This window comes from Diabrotica virgifera, chromosome 8 (assembly GCF_917563875.1).
Source record: "Diabrotica virgifera virgifera chromosome 8, PGI_DIABVI_V3a".
Taxonomy (NCBI): domain Eukaryota; kingdom Metazoa; phylum Arthropoda; class Insecta; order Coleoptera; family Chrysomelidae; genus Diabrotica; species Diabrotica virgifera.
In genome coordinates this window covers 100,145,830-100,169,896 of record NC_065450.1, presented here as the reverse complement: position 1 = coordinate 100,169,896, position 24,067 = coordinate 100,145,830, and the positions used below count along the sequence as shown (strand labels likewise).

At 34.1% G+C, this 24,067-nt stretch overlaps 1 protein-coding gene across 3 annotated transcripts in view; it reads right to left on the bottom strand.

Moving 5' to 3' along the window:
• The window catches only part of LOC114342595 (protein Shroom), a 582,613-nt gene that overhangs the window by 177,767 nt on the left and 380,779 nt on the right, over positions 1 to 24,067 (bottom strand). For all 3 annotated transcript variants that reach the window (XM_050659441.1, XM_050659440.1, XM_050659439.1), the window contains 2 exons: positions 17,371 to 17,560; positions 174 to 355 (listed from right to left, as the gene is read on the bottom strand). In XM_050659441.1, coding sequence (XP_050515398.1) covers positions 174 to 355; positions 17,371 to 17,560 — 372 coding nt within the window. The remainder of the gene's footprint in view (positions 1 to 173; positions 356 to 17,370; positions 17,561 to 24,067) is intronic.

The window sequence follows — 24,067 nt, the reverse complement described above, 5'->3', positions numbered from 1 at the left end:
ATGGGGTGGCAACCATCCCCAAGGTTTTTGGCATACAGCGGCATGATATAGAAAATGATCCTTGGACTATTCTCTACCTTCTGTGAAAATTTCAAGAAAATGCATGCTGGACGAAAAAAATCCGAGCCAAAATGCTTCATTTGCTGGCCTATATGTGCCTGATGTTTACTTACTAGGACTTTCAGCTATCGATGCCCTTTGTACCAGATGGGTATCTTTATATACTGGAAGGTGGTTGTTATCAATTTTCTTATGTGATCTTAAAGGTTCAGGTCTATATTTCTCTGAGAGACCAGTAACCTTTTGGCTAACTGCTACAGCTCCACACATTTTCAGTTTTTGAGTACTTGGATACCTAAAAAATACAAAAAAGACAAAATTATACTTTTATAAGTTTATAATTATTATACCAAATTATTTAGAATTTTTGTATTATAAATGTGATTTTGTTTGTTTTGTGTAATGTATAATAATTTTTGGTAATATTATTACATCTTTTTTGTTCTTCGTACCTAATAGCTGGAGAGATAGAAGCGGATTTTGCTCGTAGTAATATGGACAAACTACACGGGGATATGTTGAGTTAGTTGTGTACATGACTTTAGCCAACGTACGGAAACCAGAGTGGGGGACGGGGGGTAGTTATAAGGGGTCAAAGTCGCGGTTTTTATTATTTTTTTTGTGACGTTCGTGATCGACATAGTGTACCAAAATTTAGGAATAAATATTCCCAAATTTCCAAGTTCATGATCTACTTATTCCCAAATTTTGGTGTACTATCTCCTAACTAACCTAACCTAACCTAATCTCGAACGTCACAAAAAACCCCTTATAATTTTTATATTCACCTCTGCCCCACCCATTTGTCGGCCACGTAGCGTTCCGCCCCTGGAGATTTTACTTAGTTATGTCATAATCTACTTATTCCCATATGTCTATCACCTCGTCCCCCACTCTGGTTTCCGCCTCTGGAGATTTTACTTAGTTATGTCATGGTCTACTTATTCCCAAATTTTGGTGCACTATCTCGATCCCGAACATCACAAAAAACCCCTTAAAATTTGTAAATTCACCTTTGCCCTCTCCCCTTTGTCGGCCACGCAGCGTTCCGCTCCTGCAGATCTTACTTAGTTACGTCATGACCTACTTATTCCCAAATTTTGGTACACTATCTCGATCATGAGCGTCACAAAAAAAATAATAAAAACCGCGACTTTGATCCCTTATAAATACCCTCGTCCCCCACACTGTTTCCCTCTCTTTGGGTAAAGTCATGTACATAACTAATTCAACATATCCCCGTATAGTTTGTCCATATTCCTTATCACGAGAAAAATCCGCTCCCAGCTCTTAGACTATAATAACATTTGGATATCTCAGTACCCTGTTCTTACTTTATAGTTATCGTATCTTCTAATTTTGTTATTAAATTGGTACATAATTTGACTCTCAAACTCATCACGTTAAAGCCCCCATAAAATTATTGGGGCCTTATATATAGGGAATATAACATAAAAAATAATCAGTATTTCTGAAGTACTTCAAAACGTGAAAGACATACAAGGGGGTTCAATTTGAAATAAGAAAGTTCATTAGGTTTCCAGAAAAACAGAAGATCTGACAACAATAATGTAATTACCACTATAATATCAGCCGAATTAGAAAACCCTTACCCACCAAAATCTAAAAAAATCGTACAAGCCATTTCCGAGATAATTGAGCGTTTTCATATATACATAAAACTCACTCTGTATAATAATTGTCTGTTTTATACCTCTAACGCGGCTTTGGGATTACAGCAGGGTAGTCTGCTATATCAAGGGCCTACGGTATACAAGGAAGGTAACAGGGCCAGTGCTACGCTTCAACCTCCTTGGTTTATTACCCATGGTTTTAACCAAGCTACTCATTTTATTCAGGCTGAGTCGACCTGGGGCCTATTCACGGTGTGCAAGTACTTGGAGGGAGAATATCGGAGAAATCTTGAAACTTTCTGAAATAATTCATATTGTCAATTGAAATTGTCAAATTGACGTATATTTCATACATACTGTCATTGAAGAAGAAAAATTATATGTTGCTCCACAATATTGATATGATATGCAAATATTATATAAAATTAAATTTAATTAATTGTATTTTGCTTGCAGTACTACATTAATAATTAATTTTATTTACTACATACAATTGTTTACCTTTTAATAACATAACCTCAGTCTTAATTTTTCTTCTTATAACTTTTTTGGGCTGTAGCCTTGACAATTATCCAGCAACCAGGACTAATGCAATTGGCCAATACAATTAAAAGTGCGAAAAAAGTTGCTGAGCTATGAAACCAGGTGTCGCTTTTCCGAACTTGCACGGTCCCAATAGACATTTTTAAAAATGTCTAGCTGTTCTCGTCGGCGCTGGGATTCGAACCCCGGCCTACCTGCATGCAGACATGCTACCGCCTGAGCTACTCCGGCCCATTAAATCAACCGTAAAAAAACCATAAAATCAACTAAATACAATTGTAAAATAGTTCAACAAATAGAGAGTTACGCTCAACTCATCAAAAACATACATGCTAATAGCACCCGAGTTGAAGATGCTTCTTCTTCTTCTTTAAGTGCCGTCTCCCAATTGAAGGTTGGATATCATCATCACTATCTTTACTCTATTTACTGCTGCTCTGAAAAGTTCTGTACATCTGCATTTAAACCAGTCCGTTAAATTCTTCAACCCTGACACTCAACTTCTTCCTATAAGTACTCCTTCCTTCTCTTATCTTTCCCTGTATTATCAGACTTAACACTTCATATTGCTGTCCCCTCATTACGTGTCCCAGATATTATAACTTTTTTATTTTTATTGTGTTTATTTCGTATTCTTTGCTCATACATCCGTACTCATTTTCTTTTGTGACCATGCTATTTTAAGCATCCTTATGTAACACCACATTACAAATGAGTGTAGCTTATTTATGTATTCTGGATTCAATGTCCAGCTTTTAAGTCCATATTGCAGTATCGCAAACACGTAGCATCTAAAAGGTGTTACTCTCAGTTCTAATCTAAGGTGTTTGTTGCAGAGAATTGTTTTCATTTTTACAAACGCATTTCTTGCTATTTCTATCCTAGCCCTTATTTCTGTTGTTTGATCATTATTGTCTGATATCCAGGTTCTTATAATCCGTCCCACCTTGACTTTAGAGTATACGCTCTGAGCTTCGCTGGTGTCGCTCCTAGCGGTTACTAATTTAACTTTCACCGGTAATTTTTAAATTTATTATTTAATTGTTATCGCTTAATATTTACAACGCAAAAAAATAATTAAATTGTAATCGATTTTTTTAAGATTTTGCTAATCATTTTGACGTTCTATTGATAAAATATGAATTTATTACTTCGGATACTTTCACAATTATCGTGTAGATGGCGCTAAGATTAATACATTAATTTATAATTATATATTACGGAACATTAAAAAAACTTAAATTCAGTATTTAAAACGTAAGTATATTTAAGGTAAAAATATATACCACAGCTTTGACCAAGTAATATTTTTTATAATTGGTGTTTTTAATTTTAATTTTAAATCAATCACTTGTCACTACTGGCGCTCGCGAATTTGTAAATATCCCCTCTACGTACGAGCTCAGAGCGTATAGGATCATAGGCAATGTAGTCCTTATGACAGTTTTTAGCGCGGTGATGCCGATTTTATCAAAAAGAATTTGTAATTGAACATTAGAGAGATTAAATTAAAACTTTTTAGAAAGACAATCTACAATTTTAGGATTCGTATGCGTGTAAGTTTATTTGATATACTATAGTTATTACGCACATGAATCCTAAAATTGTAGATTGCCTTTCTCAAACAGTTTTAATTTAATCTCTCTAATGTTCGAATACAAATTCGTTTTGATAACATCGGCATCACAGCGCTAAAACTCATAAGGACTGTATTGCCTATGTTCCCTATTCAGTGCCGGTTTAACCTAACTTCGGGCCCTGGGCGCTGGAGGTTTAAGGGCCCCTTCATTGCTATTCGTTGTCAGTTTTTTAACAAGAAAACACATGCATTAACTAAAGAGTTTTATTGTAAAATCCATAAAATATTTTTTTTAAAAAGCAAGAAGAATAGCAAACGTAAAAAATATTCTAAAAAATACATTTAAAAACATAAATAAAAAACAGAAAGTTTTACAAAACAACACATTATGACAAGCAAAAAAAAACATTCTAAAAAATATATAAAGACAAAACTTAGATCACGTTTTTTCTTGACTTGTCATTCGCAAACTGCCATATAATATTATCACAATTCAGCTTCTCCAGTTCTTCATTCTCTATATGAGGCGCTCCGAGGAAAAAGGGCGAATACGCCAGTTACAGTTTTTTTTTTAATGCAATGGATAGCCTGATCATTATTCGAACAATGTACCACCATAACATGGTTTATTCGTCCTTTCTATTCAGAACTATAATAGGTTGACTTAACGGAAGCAAACTGTATGAATCTTAAAAAGTATGGTAAATGTTCCGTGGAACAACGGCGAATACGCCACCGCTACGTCGGTACACAGCTAGCCCTCCCACTTCTGTCTTGCCAAATTTCTGAATAAAATTTCCGTGATTTCCGTCTTATTTTTACCGTTTTAAGCTACAGTGTCGTTTTGCTTGTCAAAACAAGTAGTTTTTATTTTGATTAGTTTGAATAGTTTGAGTTACTTTACTAATAAAGTTAAAATTTTACTGCTACAATGTCAGAAAGCGAGTTTACAGAAGACCAAAACAAAGGCTACACTAGAAAAAGGTCGAAAACTGAAGACACGTGGCAAAAGAATGTGAATAAAGTTAAAAGAAACTCAGGTGAAGAATACAGCACCATTAAAAACAGAAAACTTGTGCCTAAGCGGACTGTGGGAAGTCCCTGTTCCTGTGGATGTTTTGAGAAAGTAGGTTTGGAGAAAATTAGTATAATTTTTAAAAACTTTTGGGAATTATCTGGGTATAACCTACAAAACGCTTACTTATCTAAAAGAGTGAAATCTGTTTCTGTCAACCGTTGTCGCATTAAAAATCGACCTAGTCGAAAGTTACGTAGTATTGAGTACAGTGTACTTTTTGAAAGCAATGAATTTAAAGTCTGCAGAAAAGCATTCTATGCGATTCATGGTGTCACTGAAAAGAGGGTTCGAACTGTTTTGAATAAAGTATCCACAAGTGGCACTGTAGAATTGGACAGAAGAGGAAATAAAAATCCAGTTAACAAAGTAAGTGTAGAAATGAAAGAAACTGTAATGTTACATGTAAATAGTTTACCCAAATGTTCAAGCCATTACAGCAGAGCAAAAAGCCCTTACCGAAAGTACCTTTCCACAGACTTAAACATAAACAAGTTGTATGACCTGTACTGTGAGTGGATGACAGAAAATCACCCTTTAATTGACCCTGTCAGCTCACGGTTCTATCGTGACACATTTAATAAAAAATTCAATATTGGTTTCAACCCTCCTAAGTCGTTAAACTTCATTTAAGACGAGCCAAAGCAGTTCAAAAAATACTTAAAAGTTATAAAAGTAATAATGAAGACTCAGTTTCAGCAATTTGTATAGATCTGCAGCAAACTCTCCCTACCCCTAAACTGACGACATCTGTACAGTATTACAAAAGGAAGCTTTGGACCTACAATTTTGCAGTCCATGATGTTAAATCTGGAAAATGTGTTATGTACATGTGGAATGAAAGTACTGGAGGTCGTGGTTCATGTGAAATAGCAAGCTGCTTGTCCCATTACTTTGATTCTATGGATCATCAAGTCAAAAAAGTTGTGCTATTTAGTGACAATTGTGGGGGCCAGAACAAAAATATGAACATTGTTTTAGCTTGTTTGAAAAAAATTCATGAATTAAAATTTGATTTCATAGAACATTACTTTATGATTCCTGGACATTCATATTTACCTTGTGACAGGGATTTTGGTCACATTGAGTTAAGGCTTCGAAATATTGATGTTTATTCTGAAGACCACTATATTGACTTAATTCGTTCATCAAGGAAGGTCAGACCATTCAAAGTAGTAAAAATGACATCATCAATGTTTTTTGATTTCACTGCTCTTCAAAAGTTAATTACAAAAAGAAAATCAACTGCTAGTTTTAAAGATGGTAAAGTATTTCTTTACTCCAAGTTGTTCAAACAAGGGTTTTCCATACAACCAACGTACCAAAATGTTTTGTCCGAACAAGTTGTTTTGCAGAAAGGAAAAGTAGGAGAATATCAATGCCATTTGTTTGATTTATCTGCCGCAGTTTTGTCTCCTAAATACCAACAGCCTATAAAACTTTCAGAGGAAAAAATAAAAGACATCAAGTCACTTCTTCCATACATACCGCTTCATCATAGGAGTTTCTTTGATGAGCTGATCTCTCTCCAAGAATCACAAACCAATTTGGCAACGCTAACTGGAGAAAGTCAGGATGATGTTATGGATTTTTGCTTGAATTAATAATTTATTGTTTGGTGTTTTTTTAGTTTCTGATTTATCTTAAACAGAACAATTTTTAATTAAAAAATGTTTTTCATATCATATCCTTTGAATAAAACTTTTTTCAATATCCTGAATTATAATTTTGGTTTAGATGGGGTGATCTTATTTGCTTAACAAGCAAAACTTTTTATAAAAAAAATAGTTTTTACCTAACCGCATTACAAAATTTTGATGACGTGTATATTCGCCCTTATTGAATTAAAAACACTTTTTCAACTTTAATCGCGTTTTTCTCAAAATGCCCATTTGGCGTATTCGCCGTTTGTCCACGGAGCGCCTCATATAGAATAGTGATAATGCGTCTAGGTTTTCTTGACCAAAATTTAACCTTAAACATGTTTTTATTCTTTTTAATGCCGAAAGAGACCGATCGCCTGACGCATTAGAAATTGGTATCGTCAAATAAATTTGCAGTAAAGTTAAAATATTGGGAAAAGTTGCTTTTACATTCTGGAAGAATCAAATTTTTCATAAATTGTATGATGTTTATTCAAATTTTGGCATAACGTTACAAAATAGGTAATTTCATTATGCAAGTTCTCTTTGGTTTCATCAACATCGTTTTTATGTTTCTCGCATAAAGTATTTATTAGCGTCTTGACTTCTTCTTTATCACTAGATTAAAAAAACATCTAAAAGCTGATGTTACATCCTTGTAGCATTCAATTCGCGATTCTGAGAACAGGGACTAATTTTCTAGACTCTAGATTTTCTGCGACAGCGATTTTTTTGCCGCTGCGACTACAAATCGCAAGTGGAGTGCTAGCCTTAGAGGCCACTGTATAATGCCAAATTGCAATTTTTGTAATCGCTTTACTTTTGAATGTTTGCAAGAGTGTGTAATACCTATTGTTTGGGTATTGGCATTTTCGAGAATAATATATTCTTTATCTATAAATTAGATTTATGTATATCAATTTTTGTCTTTCGTTTAACTATTTTAAAAGGACTTATTTTGTTCCTATTTTAAAGCCGAAAAGTAAGATAAATTATTACTTAAGCCCCACAATTCAAAATTAAATTATTAGAAACTAAAAAAACTCCGTTTATGCGATTATTTTGGATACAATTCGAGACATGGCCATTGATTAATAACCTACACAGATTTTACCCTCTACCTGGGTAGTTTTTAATCAATGACATGGCGAAATCTGACAACTTTCTGTAGTTTTTTGAAAAGGGCCCGCCTTAAACACTGACATAGGGCCCCTGTGGGGCTAGCCTACAGCACTGTGTATAGGCGTGAAGAGATGTAACAATAGAACAAAGGCGTTTGCAGTGTATTGGCGTATCTGCGTATCAGATTTTTTTCGGAGAATATGTAAATTATTTAGCGACTTTATTTTTTTATAATTAAAAGGAACGGGCCCCTCCGGGGCCCGGGTCCCTGGGCGCCCACCCCAAACGCCCAGTGGATAAGCCGGCACTTCCCTTGGGACCGTGCAAGTTCGGCAAATCGACACCTATTTCTACGCTCTGCAACTTTATTCGCACTTTTAATTATATTGGCCAATTATATTAGTCCTGGTTACTGGATAATTGTCAAGGCCATAGTCCAAAAAAATAATAAGAAGAAAAATAAGATTCAGGTTATGTTATTAAAACGTAAACAATTGTATGTAGTAAATAAAATTAGTTATTAAAATGCAGTACTGCAAGCAAAATACAATTAATTAAATTTACCTTTATACAGGGTGTAACGAAAATACAGGTCATAAATTTAATCGCGTATTCTGGGACCAAAAATAGTTCGATTGAACCTAACTTACCTTAGTACAAATGTGCACGGAAAAAAGTTACAGCCCTTTGAAGTTACAAAATGAAAATCGATTTTTTCCAATATGTCGAATACTATTAGAGATTTTTTATTGAAAATGGACATGTGGTATTCTTATGTCAGTAGTATTTTAAGAAAAAATTATAATAAAATTTGGACACCCATAAAAATTTTATGGGGGTTTGGTTCATTTAAACCCCCCCAAACTTTTGTGTACGTCCCAATTTAATTATTATTGTAGTGCTATTAGTTAAACATAAGTTTTTAAAAACTTTTTTGTCTCTTAGTACTTTTTCAAAAAGTCAGTTTTTATCGAGATATTTGAATATTTGTCAAGTCCACCACATACGTGTATATGGTAAAGTACGATTATGGAGACTATGGAGAATAATATGAAAATTTATTTAAGATTTACATTTTTCGGTATATTTTTAACCATATTAAAAAAGAAGCCACAACTCGATAAAAGATGCTTTATCAAAAAAATACAAGGAGGCAAACAAGTTTTTAAAATACTGTGTTTAACTAATGGTACCGCAGTAATAGTTAAATTGGAACGTACACAAACATTTGGGGGGTTTAAAGGAACAAGACCCTCATAAAATGTTTTTGTAAACATATTTAAAAAGAAGCCGCGACTCGATAAAAACTGCCTTATCGAAAAAATACTAAGAGGCAAAAAAGTTTTAAAAATATTGAATTTAACTAATGGCACCACAATAATAATTTATTTGGAACGGACACAAAAGTTTGGGGGGGTTTAAGGGAACAAAACTCCCATAAAATTTTTATGGGGTGCACAAATTTCACTATAATTTTTCTTTAAGATGATCTTGCCATAAGAATGCCACATGTCCATTTTCAACAAAAAATCTCTAATAGTTTTCGATATATTCGAAAAAATCGATTTTCATTTTGTAACTTCAAAGGGCTGTAACTTATTTTTTGTGCATATTTGTACTAAGGTAAGTTAGGTTCATTCGCGCTATTTGTGGTCCCAGAATATGTGGTTTAATTTATGACCTGTATTTTTGTTACACCCTGTATAATAATTGCATATCATATCAATATTGTGGAGCAACATATAATTTTTCTTCTTCAATGACAGTAGATATGAAATGTACGTCAATTTGTCAATTTCAATTGACAATATGAATTATTTAAGAAAGTTGCAATATTTCTCCGCTATTCGCGCACGATCGTTTCTCAATTCCCTTCCAAGTACTTGCGTACCGCGAAATACGCGGCGCGAATACTGTAAAGTCAAGGTGGGACAGACATTAGGTATTTGTATTTATCAACCCGTTCTATCGGTACAATTACCAATTGTATGCTTGTTTATATGAATATTTTTTGTTTTCTTTTATTATCATATATTTGATCTTTTTTCTATTAATTTTTAGTCCAAATTTTGTCCAATCCAAATTGGCTCCTTTTGTTTAGTAGTAATTTAAGTTGTTCAGCAGGGCTTGCCAGAGGATGCTAGGAACCAGATATCACTCCTTGGAAAAAGTCTTGAATCCAGATCCCCAGTGTTCAGTTTGGGAGTTCATTTTAACAGGGTTCTCAACTAGACACATTAACCAAAACTCTACTGCAGACTTACAAACCTTTCATCAGCCCAATTATATCGAATACAAAGCTTGTCTCTATGCATCACTAAACACGCGCCACACACACTCCGTCATGGTCACTGAAAGAAAAATCTTAAGAAAATGCATGAGAAACGTGCATGGTATCCATCTGTATTAGTACATCCATTCGCTAATCTTTCCACTATAGAGGAGAGACTTCGTTATCTCAGCAAAACGAAGTAGATTCGTACTGTACTACGTAAAGTAGGCAGCTCCAACACCAGAGCTAAAAAGACCCTAAAAATTTTTTGCCACCGTCTAGTTCCTTTTCTTCCAGCTAATCTTCTTTATTTGGGCGGTAACGAACTTTTTAATAAATACTACGATGTCCTAGAAGAAACCCCCTAAGACATATCAGATAATGCAAGCTGCAAGCCAAAAATGCTGTTCAAGAGCCGTTCCCACGTACGCTGGTAACGTCAAAGGTACTTTCTACTCGCGGTAGCTGACTTCACTACGTCACCTAACATTATTTGACTCTTAGCCAGTGGCGGCTTGTCAGGGTCGGCTGTGCCGACCCACACATTTATGGACACATTATAGATTTTTTTAAATATATATAAGTTAATCAGAGTTGATGATATTCGTTTCTGTGAAATAAAAAAAATATCTGTGAGATAATACAGACTAAATTTTATTCATTGTTTTTAAAATAATTCGAACGATCTGATACGTTAAGTGATCCCTGTGCGCTGTGCGTATGAGACTTTTCAAATTAAGGATCCTAGCCAGCCATACACCCGACTGCGCCCAGCTGCACCCAGCTTTCGCAAAAAAAATTAATTTTTTCAAAATGTTGCAGAACTGAAAATAAAGCAGACAGCAAGTTGAATTTATTTTTACGTATAGAAGAATACTGTACCTTTCTTCTATATGTAAAAAAATTCAACTTGCTATCTGCTTTATTGTCAGTAGTGCAACATTTTGAAAAAATTAATTTTTTTTGCAAAAGCTAGATTGCAAAATTTATTTTGCAAAATGTTTTGAATCGATCTTAATGAAATTTACAGTATTGTTTTATTATATCATAAAGGTTTTCTGGTTAAAATATGAAGGTCGTAAGTGTTAGCATAAATGGTTGAAAAACGTAAAATGCGAATACTTATTTTTTATGTTTTTTTCGCAATTATTGCTGTATTGCAACAATGATAACATTTTTTAAAATTTTTAACCAATCCTATATTGTAGGAAATTTAGTTACCCATCTTTTATGTCAGTGTAACTTTTCTCAGAAGTGAATACTTTGAAAGTTAAAATCAAAAAACGAAGAAAAAAATCGAAGTTTTTCTTAATTTTTTGACATTTTGATTATTTAAACAATGTTCCGGACCTTTTTGAGCGGAAGGATAACTCAATTATTATTTACAAGGAATTTTCAAAATATCTATTAGGTTCATTAAAAATTATCCATCATTCTTTATTCAAATAAAATAAGAAAATGGATTAACAGTTTTATATGCTGATCTAAATATTTTCGGAAGGTGGGATAAGTTACAAAATATGTTTAATTTTATATACTGCAATTCAATAGGTAAAACAAACTGTTCCCGAATTTAATAAATTATTGAGCTCAAATGTGGGCAAATTCTGCCTCAAATGAACGGGATTTCTCTTGTCTCAAAAAAGTCAAAACGTATTGTCGAAACACCATGAAACAAGAGAGAATGTTAAACTTGTCTTAAATGTCAATAGAAAAAAACTTTTAAAACCTTTCCAAAACAATAATAAATTTTACACAATGACGTTATAACCCATTTTGCTACTTTGAAACAACATAGACTAGAGTTAATTTATAAACAGGTTTACAAAAAAAAACAAACAAAAAATAAAAAAAAAATAAAAAAAAATAAAAAAAAAAACAAAGACCAAAAATCTTCTATGAAATTGAAGCCTTTTAATTAGATGGCATACCTATCTGAGGAGACAAAACCTTGCCGACTCTGTCCCTAAAGCCACGAGCCGCCACTGCTCTTAGCTTCTAGCTACACCACCTTCAGGCTCCCCACTTCACTGGCACTTTTGCTGCTCCATCTAGAAAATTACTCTGGCTCAGCCCCAACCAACAAAACAACAACAAAACGCAACAAAAAAAATCGGGAGCAATCCTACCTTGAAGAGGCGAAAATCTAAATGAGGTTGTATTACGGGTCATCATCATAGTGCGAGTTGGTGACTTGGTTTAGAAGTAGAGGAAGGAAAGGGTGGAGATGAGAATGCTTTGGGTTTGGAGATGGTTTCTCGGGGGGTGAGAGGTTGGGGAAATCCATGGGCTCGCGTGGGCAGGTGTGCTATCCCTGAAGTAGATCTGTCCCCAGCCGGGATCGCAGAGAAGTCCCCCCGCTACCCCACGTAAAACATTATCTACGTTAAATAAAGTTCGAACACAACATGGTAGGAGTGCATATTCTTTATACTTTACACATTCTCCATTTTGCGATTAAGGAGAAGTACAAACAATTGACCACAAAACTGAAGAATATACTAAGCGATCATATAATGGTAGACGAAAAAAATTTCATATTAGCGACACCAGTATCGATAGAATATCTAAATAACTTACATGCTTATTTGTAATTTTTTACCTTCTGTATGTACTTCTAGACTTACTGAAAACGTTAATGTATTATTTTACTTGGGAAATAATTTAAGGAGAAAGGCGAAAAAATGTCGCTGTCAAATTTTCAATGTGTTTTAAATGTATTCATTTTTTCGAATCCTGACTAAACTAATAAATATTTTTGAAGAATTTAAACGCAGAATGAAAGACTACATTATTACTGAGGGCCGAAAGTCCCTGAAAACTTCTATAATGTTTAATTTATTAAGTTAAAGGGGTGAAAAAAAAAAAGAGATTTTTAATTGCAAATATTTCATTCAAAAGAAACTTTTTATTTATTCTAAGCGACTTTCGGCCCTCGGTAATAACGTAATCTTTCATTCTCCGTTTAAATTTTTCAAAAATACTTATTAGTTTTCTCAGGATTCGAAAAAAATGAATACATTTAAAGCACATTGAAAGTTTTGACAGGCGACATTTTGCGCCTTTCCCCTTTGAAATTTATTTGACGTTTTGACTGTCACTTCGGAATAGCGTTTTCCAGTGGAAGTCGAGTCAAATAAATTTCATTTTCAACTCAATAATTGTGGCTTATTTCTCAAGTAAAATAGTAGATTGCTTAAGATGCCACAAAGAAATAGCTTCAGAAGAATATTGAAAATGTTCATATATTTTATAATTACCCATTGTGTCTCTAAATTCATACGATAAAAAAAATAAAATCCAACACATTTTCTCGATGTCTACAGATCCGGTGTTATACTGTACCATTTTTAGCTCTGAATATCCCGATCATAAATTCCCAGTATTTCTTTTTGATGGCGAAAGCGACAAGTGTTTCCAGCTCGATAAAGCTATAAGAAAGAAGTAACAATCCATTATCTTCGAATGGCATTATTCTTTCGAACTAAAACAATACAAGGAAATCTGTACTCAAATCTCTCGAAAAATCACTTTAACCACGCACAATCTTCCACTGTAGGTTTTTCAACCCAAGAACTCTTTGTTAAAGCTAATTCTCTTATGTTATAATTGCTTACAATTTGTCCCAAATCAGTTAACGTACGCCCTATTATATTCTCGTAATTTGTTCTTTCGGTAGACGATCTCTTCACAAGGTACAACAACAATGGATGGCATCTTTTAAGCGCAGCTCTTCTTCTAAAGGTGCCTATCTTCTGGAGATGTTGGCGACCACTTTGACCCATCTTATTCTATTTACGGCAGCTCGAAATAGATCAGTTGACGTTAGACCAGTCCACTTTCTAAGATTGGCCAGCCAGGATATACGTCTACGTCCAGGGCCTCTCCTGCTCTCAATCTTGCCTTGTAGAATCAACTGTAGCAGTAGGTATTTTTCATTACGCATAATGTGGCCGAAGTAAGCTAATTTTCTGTTCTTTACGGTGTTAACCATTTCTTTGTCTTTTCTTAGCCTCTGGAGCATAGTTATATTAGTTGTGTGGTGTATATATGATACCCTCAACATACGTCGGTAGCACCATATTTCAAACGCCTCTAACCGTTTTATGGCATCTTCTGTCAGGCTCCAGCTTTCAACACCGTAGAGGAGGACACTAAAGACGTAACATCTAAGAATGGACCATGATAGTGTGACGTCAAAACGTCAAATTTTTTCCAAACACGTTGTGTCTAGGTATACGCTAACGTGTACGCAAATAAAAAAGTTAGGTAGAATTAAACGTCATAACAAATATTTTTCTATCAAACAAACACTAAACATATCAAAATAGCGTGTATCAAAATATACAGTCACTGCCCACGCTAAATAGTCACTAGCTTGATGAAGTTTAACTTTTTTATTTGCGTACATTTTAGCGTGTACCTAGACATAACGTGTTTGGAAAACTTTTTTTGACGTTTTGACGTCACGACTATCACGGTCCATTCTTATGCGTACATTGATACTTAAAGACAAGTTGCACAGAATTTTCCTAAGACTGTTAAAAGAGCTTCTGTTCTTCTAATTTGGTGTATATGCGCGAGTGAATCATAGGAAGGAGTACTTTAAGTACATGGCTCATCAAACTAATTAATCTATGTTCTTCACATTTTCTAGCGTTGGCTTTTTTGGGAAGTGGAATGAATATCGATAGTAGCCAGTCTTTTGGTATGTAACCAGTCTCGTATATGTTGTTGAATAACTTCGTAAGAGCTGTAATTTGGTGTGCCTCTAATAGCTTAAAAATTCACCATGGACCTCGTCAGATCCTGGTGATTTCCCATCTTTAATCCGCTTAATGGCCATAGTTACTTCTTCGTTTGTTATTTCTGGGCCGTAAGGATTCTGAGCCGTCTATTTCATACGGACTTCGTGCAGCATCTTCGAATAATTCTTGCATATATTCTTTCCATCTTCTTAATTTATCTTCAATTGTAGTCAAAATCTGACCTTCGACGTCTATGACTATCCCTGCATTGCGTTGTTTTCTGATGTTCTGTACTTCTTTAATCTTTTTGTGCATATGGAAATCGTCATGTTTGCGTTGTAGTGTTTCAATTTCCTTACATTTCTCCATCAGCCATGCTTCTTTTGCCCCTTTTATTTCCCTTAGTATACTCTTATGCAACTTTTGTATTCATTGTCATTTCTACCTTTTAATTTCCTTCGCTCTTCCATCATCTGCAATATTTTATCTGTCATCCATTCTTGCTTCTTTTCTCTTTTTGATTTAAGATATTCATGCGAAAGTGTGTTAATAGATGTCTTCATTTCGTTCCATTGTTCTTCTATGCCACTAGGAGTGCATAGAAGAACAATGCGCAGCAGTTTACCAAATCTTGGCTAATGATTTTCCAATTTATCAAAGTAACTTTTTGCTAAATACTGAAGAGATTCTTTTACGTATTATTGAGCCTGGGTTGACATAATATAATATTAATACAACAGTATTTTGGAAATACTACTCGTTTATTTAGCTTACATTTATGACGTAATAATGAAGTACATGTTAACAATAATAGCGAGAATGAATATCTGATATGAAAAAGTCACTTCGCGCATGTGTGTAATAATTTCCCCGGCGAACGCACTCGGGTCAATGATCTTCGTTTCATGATGGACCGAGAGCCGGTTGCATGATATACCTACCGAAACATCACAGATTCCTTTGGCCATGTTGAGTTTTTGAGCCATGAAATGACCTATGGAGACCTCTTCTGGAACAGGGAAAAGATCGTTTTGTAATTATATGGTCACATCGAATTTGGATTTTCTTCTATCTGCATAACTTTCCATAAATTCTTGGAACTCGGTCAGCAGCTATTCATGTTTTGATATTGAAAGCTTCTTGCTTGGTCTATGTCTATATCGTTTGAGCAAGGGAAATTGCATCGGAAATAAAAGATCAGGTCTTTGAACTTTAATAATTCGTGTTGATACAGCTCTTTGGAAACAACAGCTGAACTATAGTGCGCGTTGATAATATTATAAGGATGTACCCAGTATTTTCTTTTTCTTCTCATTTTACGCCTAAATCAATAAGCAACTACAACGTCTTCCTCATTTGAGCTCATAATTTTAACTGAAATGAATTGTGCTTCCATCATCATTGCATGGTCGCGGCGATTTATCGTCTGTTCTCTTTGAACCTTTCTAGTAATAAATCATGGCGATAAAATGTCGCTTATCGCCTATCGCCCGAGTATGAATGCCGCCTAAGAGACAACTTTTTAGTTTGGGTGAAGAATTTATCGAATGAAATAAAGAATGAATAATATTTACGAACTTCCCCACAAACATATCCAGATATCCAGTGACAAAATAAGAGATGAATATAAATCTCGATCCACAAATGGAAGCTTAAGTACTGGATTTTGTTTGGGTATATAGTCCAAAACACTAGCGAGGTTAAATTTTAAAGACAATTAATGGTAATGTCTTGGAAGACGATGTTCGTCACATCTGTCTTACTGTAAGCAGGAAGGGAATAGTTCCAGATGCTCTGCCGAGCTTTCACTAAATTAATGAAAAGAATCACAGAACTGTCTTCTTTTCTTCATGACATGTTAACAGTTTAAAATATCGTATGAAATAAATCGTGAGGGCGACCGACATGTAGCACTTCGAACGATATATCACTTGCGATATGTTGTGCAATCGCGCGAAAGAGAACCTTTTTTATCGTCTTTATTTAGATTTTAAGTATTTGTTTGTGCGTATCGCCTATCGCATATCGTTTACGATATATCGCTTATCTTTTATCGCCCGAATATGAACGCTGCCTTAAAGATTTTGCAACCAAACTCAAGATCACAAGGCAGACCAACTTCAAGACCAAACATCAAATACGTGGGGTCTGGCTAGTAGTTTCATTGATCTGGATTGGACGGTAGGTTTTACCAGTCTGGATTTATCCTTTCGACCATTTTTCTCGTACCTTGTTATCGTAAAAATGTATAACACGTTTTTGTGACACTTAAAAAAGGCGGAAAGGTGCTACTTTGTAAACTAATTAATAATAAGATTATATGGAAAGATATCAGATGAAAGTTTATAAGTTTTTAAGTTATTTTTCACGAAACTAAGAATTTTCATACTAAGGTTTTCTTCTATACTCGGTTCACTCAGCTTGTAATTCCTACCTCACAAAACTAATACCTTAACTAAACTGTGAAGCTGAGGAAATATTTCTTTAACTGAAAAAAGAACAACAGTCCTCAATAATGAGAGTGTATATTCTAGATAGCTTGCATTTTAGCTGTACTACACTCCAAAGGAATAATAGACTACCTTGCTTATATTTCTAAGCTGCTTCATATAATTAAAAAAGACTATTAGTAGTATTAAATGAAACCGTTGTAGACAAAATATTAAGACTGGTAATATTAAGTATTCGAATTACCTTGTACTTGCTCTTTCTTGATACCCTCTTTGATTTGGAAAGCCTAATTTCTCATCAGGCTTGGTGGTTGGTTCTGAGTGAGCAGTACTAATGTATGGCTTGCTGTTAACTTGCTTAAAGATCTGATCTGATGATTTCATTTTAATAGACGATCGTACTGATGAAATCTTGGGATATCTTTCGGGCAGACCTAGATATAACAAATTTTGTATAAAGCTGTAGTTTGTTGTAAATTATAGAATTTATAATAATAATTATTAAAATAGTAATTATTATTTAGATTGTATTATTTCTACAACGCAATGTTTTAATATTGTCTTTTTGTTTTGATTAATCTCTAAAGGGCGGATTAGATTTGAGATTAAAGTACTAAAAAATCCGATATGTAGATATTTAAATTCATATCGTACCAAAATATTCTGTCTTGGGAATTAATGATTTCATTTATTAATAAAAAAATATTTCAAACAAAGCGGAAATTAAGACACATAAATGAATAAACATAAGTGAAACATTGATGCAAAAAATAGGAAAAAATATTCGATACATATTGTAATAAACCCTCAAATAATTTAATCAGATCTATTTTATCTAAAAGTAAATATAACAATGAATAAGCAAGAACGAAAGCTTGTACCTATGCATAAAATATAAAGGGGACAAGAAAGTAGCCTTCCAAAGCGCCTCCTTGGTTTATTTCTCCAAAGATTGTACAAAAATATAAACGCCAGTGTCGCCTGGAAACTTGGTTTAATTAAACAATGGCCAATCCTTCAACCGCCGGAAAACAAGCATCAATTCGACCAACAATCGAATCCAAGGGTTCTTTTCAAACCAACTCTAATAATTGTTATCCTAAATGTTGAGGAACTTACGAAGAACAAGCACGTTATCCTTATTGGTCCAAAAACTGGAATATTTTGTCTCCGGGAAACTCAAAATATGCAGAAAATGGCTTGGAACCTTATAAAGAAGCTTAGCTACGCTGAATCTACTTAGGTAAAATCATAAATACTCACGGAATTTGCTATAAATTTTAAAGAACCGCTTGGAATGACATTAAATTTGACATACACATAGCTAACATGTCAAAGAAAAAAAGCGATAAAAATATACGTTCAAAATAAGTCCGGAATTGGATAAACTGACTCATTCTAAGCAACTTTTATTCTATAGAGTTGTTTCACTAAGTCAATACTTTTCGAGTTATTTGCGAGATGTTCATTTTTCAACAAAAAAACCACGTTTTTAGACGGTTTTTCGAAAATAGCTCAAAAAATAGGTATATTGTCCAAAAAATATTATTTGCAAAAATACAGTTTATAAAAAAGTGAAAAAGTGGTGTATATATTAAGTCTCTAGACCCAGTAGAAGCCGAGTTGTAGTTAATGAATCGTTGGCTCTTATCCATCAAATTCCAAATCGAATATTTCAACGTGAAATACATAACCAAAAAATGAAGCACTTTTCGGGGAAAACTCATTACAACTGTTTTAAAGTGTTTAAAAGAAACTCAATTTTTGTTTTTAAAAAAAGTTTCTAACATCAGAAGTAAAGTTACGATTAAAATAAAGAATTTTTCGTAAAAAAAATCGTAAAAATCACCCCCTAATTAGCATCCCAAATTAAATTAATCGTTACTGCTACACGAGTTACTTTACTTATGTATTATTTATATGATCTTTAAGTTTCATTGGTTCAATATGGTGATTTTTGAAAACATTTGGTTTTAAGTTAATTTTGTTTTTAATTTTGAAAATAATTCCATTTTGAAGTGAAAACTTCTTTAGGGACGTTGTGCACTTTTTGGATGGGGAAAAAGTATTAAATTAGCGACCGTCATCGCGACCGTCATCTCTTCGGCGAAATAAATTTTTGAAATGAAAACTTCTTTAGGGACCTTGTGCACTTTTTGGATGGGGAAAAGGTATTAAATTAGCGACCGTCATCGCTTCGACGAAATAAATTTTTAAAGTGAAAATGTCTTTTGGGACGTTGTGCACTTTTTAAAGGAAAAATATTAAATTAGCGACCATCATCGCTTCGTCGAAATAAATTTTTGAAGTAAAAACTTCTTTAGGGACCTTGTGCACTTTTTGGATGGGGAAAAGGTATTAAATTAGCGACCGTCATCGCTTCGACAAAATAAATTTTTGAAGTGAAAACGTCTTTTGGGACGTTGTGCACTTTTTAGATGGGGAAAAAGTATTAAATTAGCGACCGTCACCTCTTCGACGAAATAAATTTTTTAAGCGAAAACTTCTTTAGGGATCTTGACGATCTTGTGCACTTTTTGGATGGGGAAAAGGTATAAAATTAGCGACCTCATCGCTTCGACGAAATAAATTTTTAAAGTGAAAATGTCTTTTGGGACGTTGTGCACTTTTTAAAGGAAAAATATTAAATTAGCGACCATCATCGCTTCGTCGAAATAAATTTTTGAAGTAAAAACTTCTTTAGGGACCTTGTGCACTTTTTGGATGGGGAAAAGGTATTAAGTTAGCGACCGTCATCGCTTCGGCGAAATAAATTTTTGAAGTGAAAACTTCTTTAGGGACCTTATGCACTTTTTGGATGGGGAAAAGGTATTAAATTAGCGACCGTCATCTCTTCGACGAAATAAATTTTTGAAGTGAAAACGTCTTTTGGGACGTTGTGCACTTTTTAGATAAGGAAAAATATTAAATTAGCGACTATCATCACTTCGGAGAAATAAATTTTTGAAGTGAAAACTTCTTTAGGGATGTTGTGCACTTTTTCGATGGGGAAAAGATTGAATTTGCGTATATAATTATATTATGTCTATGAATACATAAATAGCATAGAACGTGCGCAACGTGTATATAATAAAGGTCACTTCTTTTTGGATGGGGAAAAACCATTGAGCTTGCGACCGTCATCGCTACGGCGAGATATTAGTAATTTATCTACTATAAGTTGAATTGGATATAATATCAAATAGACTGGAGACAAAATTAGATTTTTACTAGCCTAGAGAACAGGCAAGTTTTAGGAAAAACTTTGGCACTAACGACCACCTACACTGCATAAAAGGAATTATAGGACGAAAGCCAGGACCATTGGTCCTGGCTTTCGTAGACTTTCGCAAAGCATTTGATTCGATAGAACTTAACAGCATAATGAGAGCGTTGGAGGAAAGTCGTATAGATTATCGGTACTCCAAACTGATAGCGAACATATTTATACAACAATGCAACCATGACTGTCCGATTACACAAAGATACCAAATCTATAAAAATCAAAAGATGAATTAGACAGGGCGACACGTTATCTCTTCTTCTTCTTCATGTACCATGTCCTTTCAGAACGTTAGTTACCATCATAGCTATCTTAATTTTATTCACTGCCACCCTAAATAGCATGCTTGTATCAACGCCATACAAAACTCGCAAGTTCTTCAACCATGAGGTTCTTCTTCGTCCTGGACTGCGTTTTCCTGCTATTTTTCCTTGCATGATATTTTGTAGCAACCTTTATTTCGGACCTTTCATTACATGTCCGAAATGTTATCTCTATACACGTTATCTCCCAAACTCTTTACAGCAGTACTTGAACATGCTTTCGAACAATTGGAGTGGGACGCCAAGAATAAATGTCGACGGCGAAAGGCTCTCTCACCTACGACTCGCAGACGACATAGTTCTTATAACAGACAACTTAGAAGATATTAGAACTATGCTTACTGAGTTAGATGCCGCCTGTAAGAATGTCGGTTTAAACATAAATTTTGGAAAGACACAATACATGACAAACCTGGTACCAAGCGAAAATCCAAAAGTCGACGTAAACGAAATAGCATTGGTCCATAAATATAAATACTTAGGGAATGAAATCCAAATTGCCAGGGACAGTCAAACTGCCGAATTACAAAGAATGATCACCTTAGCATGGGCCGCATATGGAGCTCTATCAGACATCTTCAAGAGCAACTTGCCAAGGTATTTGAAAAAGAAGACTTTCGACCAATGTGTGCTTCCAGTCATGACTTATGGCGCCGAAACATTATCATTAACCCAGACCCCAGCAACCAAACTTAGAGTGGCCCAAAGAAGAATGGAACGGTCACTACTTGGAGTAACTCTCAGACACAGGGTCAGAAACGAAGAAATCAGAAGGACAGGGGTCACAGATGTCATAGAGCGAGTAGCATGGCTAAAGTGGAATTGGGCGGGCCATGTAGCCAGAATGAAGGACGGGAGGTGGACCTAAAAAATTAAAGTGTGGAGACCAAGAGAAGACAGAAGAAGTTAAGGTAGACCACCTACACGATGGACAGACGACGTCAAAAGGATTGCTGGGAATTGGTTACAGGAAGCCCAAGATCAACAAAATTGGAAGAAATTAGGGGAGGAATGTGTTCATCTTCGGATGCAGAAGGCTGGATGATGAAGTTGAATTGCGTATAAATTCGACCGAAGTTATAAAGGATGGAAGAGGGATAGAGTGTGTACACGAAGGCGTTTGGTTCGCCAGAAGTTTTCACTTCTATCGGCACTCCCACGAGTGCCTTTTAATTTTTTTTATAATAGAATTTCTAAAAACTTAAAAATTATTAGTGATACCAAAAATATCACGGAGTAAAAAATGTAGGTTTTGATTTTTTGAATATGTTGGACCTTTTGTTTTCCTGAAAGACAAAAATTTGTTAAAATATGGCTGTTCCAATTTTGCATATACCTACTCGTGATTAGTGACTCGTTAAAGCCCTTTTCACCACAGCTTTTTCAAAAATAAGCACTTTAAAAATGAAACTTGTTACATAAACAAATTATACAGGGTGTTTCATTAATAATTGTCCATATAGTAACTGGAGAAACCTTAGCACAAAATACGAAGATTTAACCTAAAACACTTAAATAAAATGTGGTTCCCTACTGAGTTACAGGGTGTTTTATTAAAAAATTTAAAAAATATTTTTGCTCAGCATTTTAAAACTATTCGACATATCCTTTTCATACTTAGCAGAAAGTGCGACTACTATGCACCCTACTAAATTATTATTAACAAACGTTTCTAGCTACTACCAGAGGCGTACGACAGGGGATAGTGAATGGTTGACCCTTCTCAAATTCTACGCCACTGGAGGAATTACTATTTTAGTGCCATTTTTATATTCTCCAATACTTTCTACGTAAATAATATACTCTTCATTGGTAACGATAAAGTCATTAGTTTTCGAAATATTTGAAGTTAAGTATGAAACGGCACAGTTATTTTGATTAATTTATGATATGGTTCATATGATTAAAATTGAAAAATTATTTGTACCCAGTACTTTAAAACTATTTGGCGTATCCTTATCATACTTGGCAGAAAGTGTAGGTACTGTATACCCTACTAAAATAAGATAAATAAACGTTTCTAGCTACTACCAGAGGCGTACGACAGGGGATAGTGGCTGGTTGACCCCTCCCAAATTCTACGCCACTGACGAAATTGCTATTTTAGTGTAATTTTTTGATTTTCCAATACTTTTTATGTAAATAATATTTTTTTCATTCGCAACGATAAAATGATTAGTTTTCGAGATATTTGAAATTAAAAACGAAGCGACAAAATGCATTAAGAGGAAACAGTAGCGATCAACAGGTAGCGAAAACGCGTTCCAAGATTGCGGCTGTAATTTTAAATGTTTTTTCAAAATATTTGGCACACGTATTCGTAATATAATAAAGAATGGCGGTACAGAGCCCAATTTGAAAAATATATTAATATGTGGAAATTACTCTGTAATTAAATACAATATTAAAAAACGAGCCTGTACCGCCATTAAGAAGAACAAAAACATACACTTTCTTTAAATAAACTTGTTTATCCGATGCCTAGATTTTGTGTCATTTTGGAACTACTAAAATTTTTTATTTCATTAGTAGTTCCGAAATGACACAAAATCTAGGCATCGGATAAAAAAGTTTATTTGAAGAAAGTGTATTTTTTTGTTCTTCTTAATGGCGGTACAGGCTCGTTTTTTTAATATTGTATTTAATTACAGAGTAATTTACACATATTAATATATTTTTCAAATTGGGCTCTGTACCGCCATTCTTTATTATATTACGAATACGTGTGCCAAATATCTCGAAAAAATATTCAAAATTACAGCCGCAATCTTGGAACGCGTTTTGGCTACCTGTTGATCGCTACTGTATCACCTTAATCAAAATAACCGTATCATTTAATTTTTAACTTCAAAGATCTCGAAAACTAATGACTTTATCGTTACGAATTAAGAGTATATTATTTTCATAGAAATTATTATAGAATCCAAAAATTGAACTAAAATAGCAATTTCGCCAGTGGTGTAGAATTTGGAAAAGGTCAACCATTCACTTTCCCCCGTCGTACGCCTCTGGTAACATCCAGAAACGTTTGTTTAACATACTTTATTAGTTTGTACAGTAGCTATACTTCCTGTCAAATATGAAAAGGATACGTTGAATAGTTTTAAAATGATGAACAAAAACAATTTTTAAATTCCTAGATAAAACACCCTGTAACTCAGTAAGGAACCACATTTTATTTAAGTGTTTTAGGTTAAATCTTCATATTTTGTGCGAAGGTTTCTCCAGTTACTATATGGACAATTATTAATGACCTATACAGAAGTAAAAACTTCAAATTGTATTTTGGTATAAAATAGTTTATTTAAAACTTCTAAAAGTCATCCACATGGATT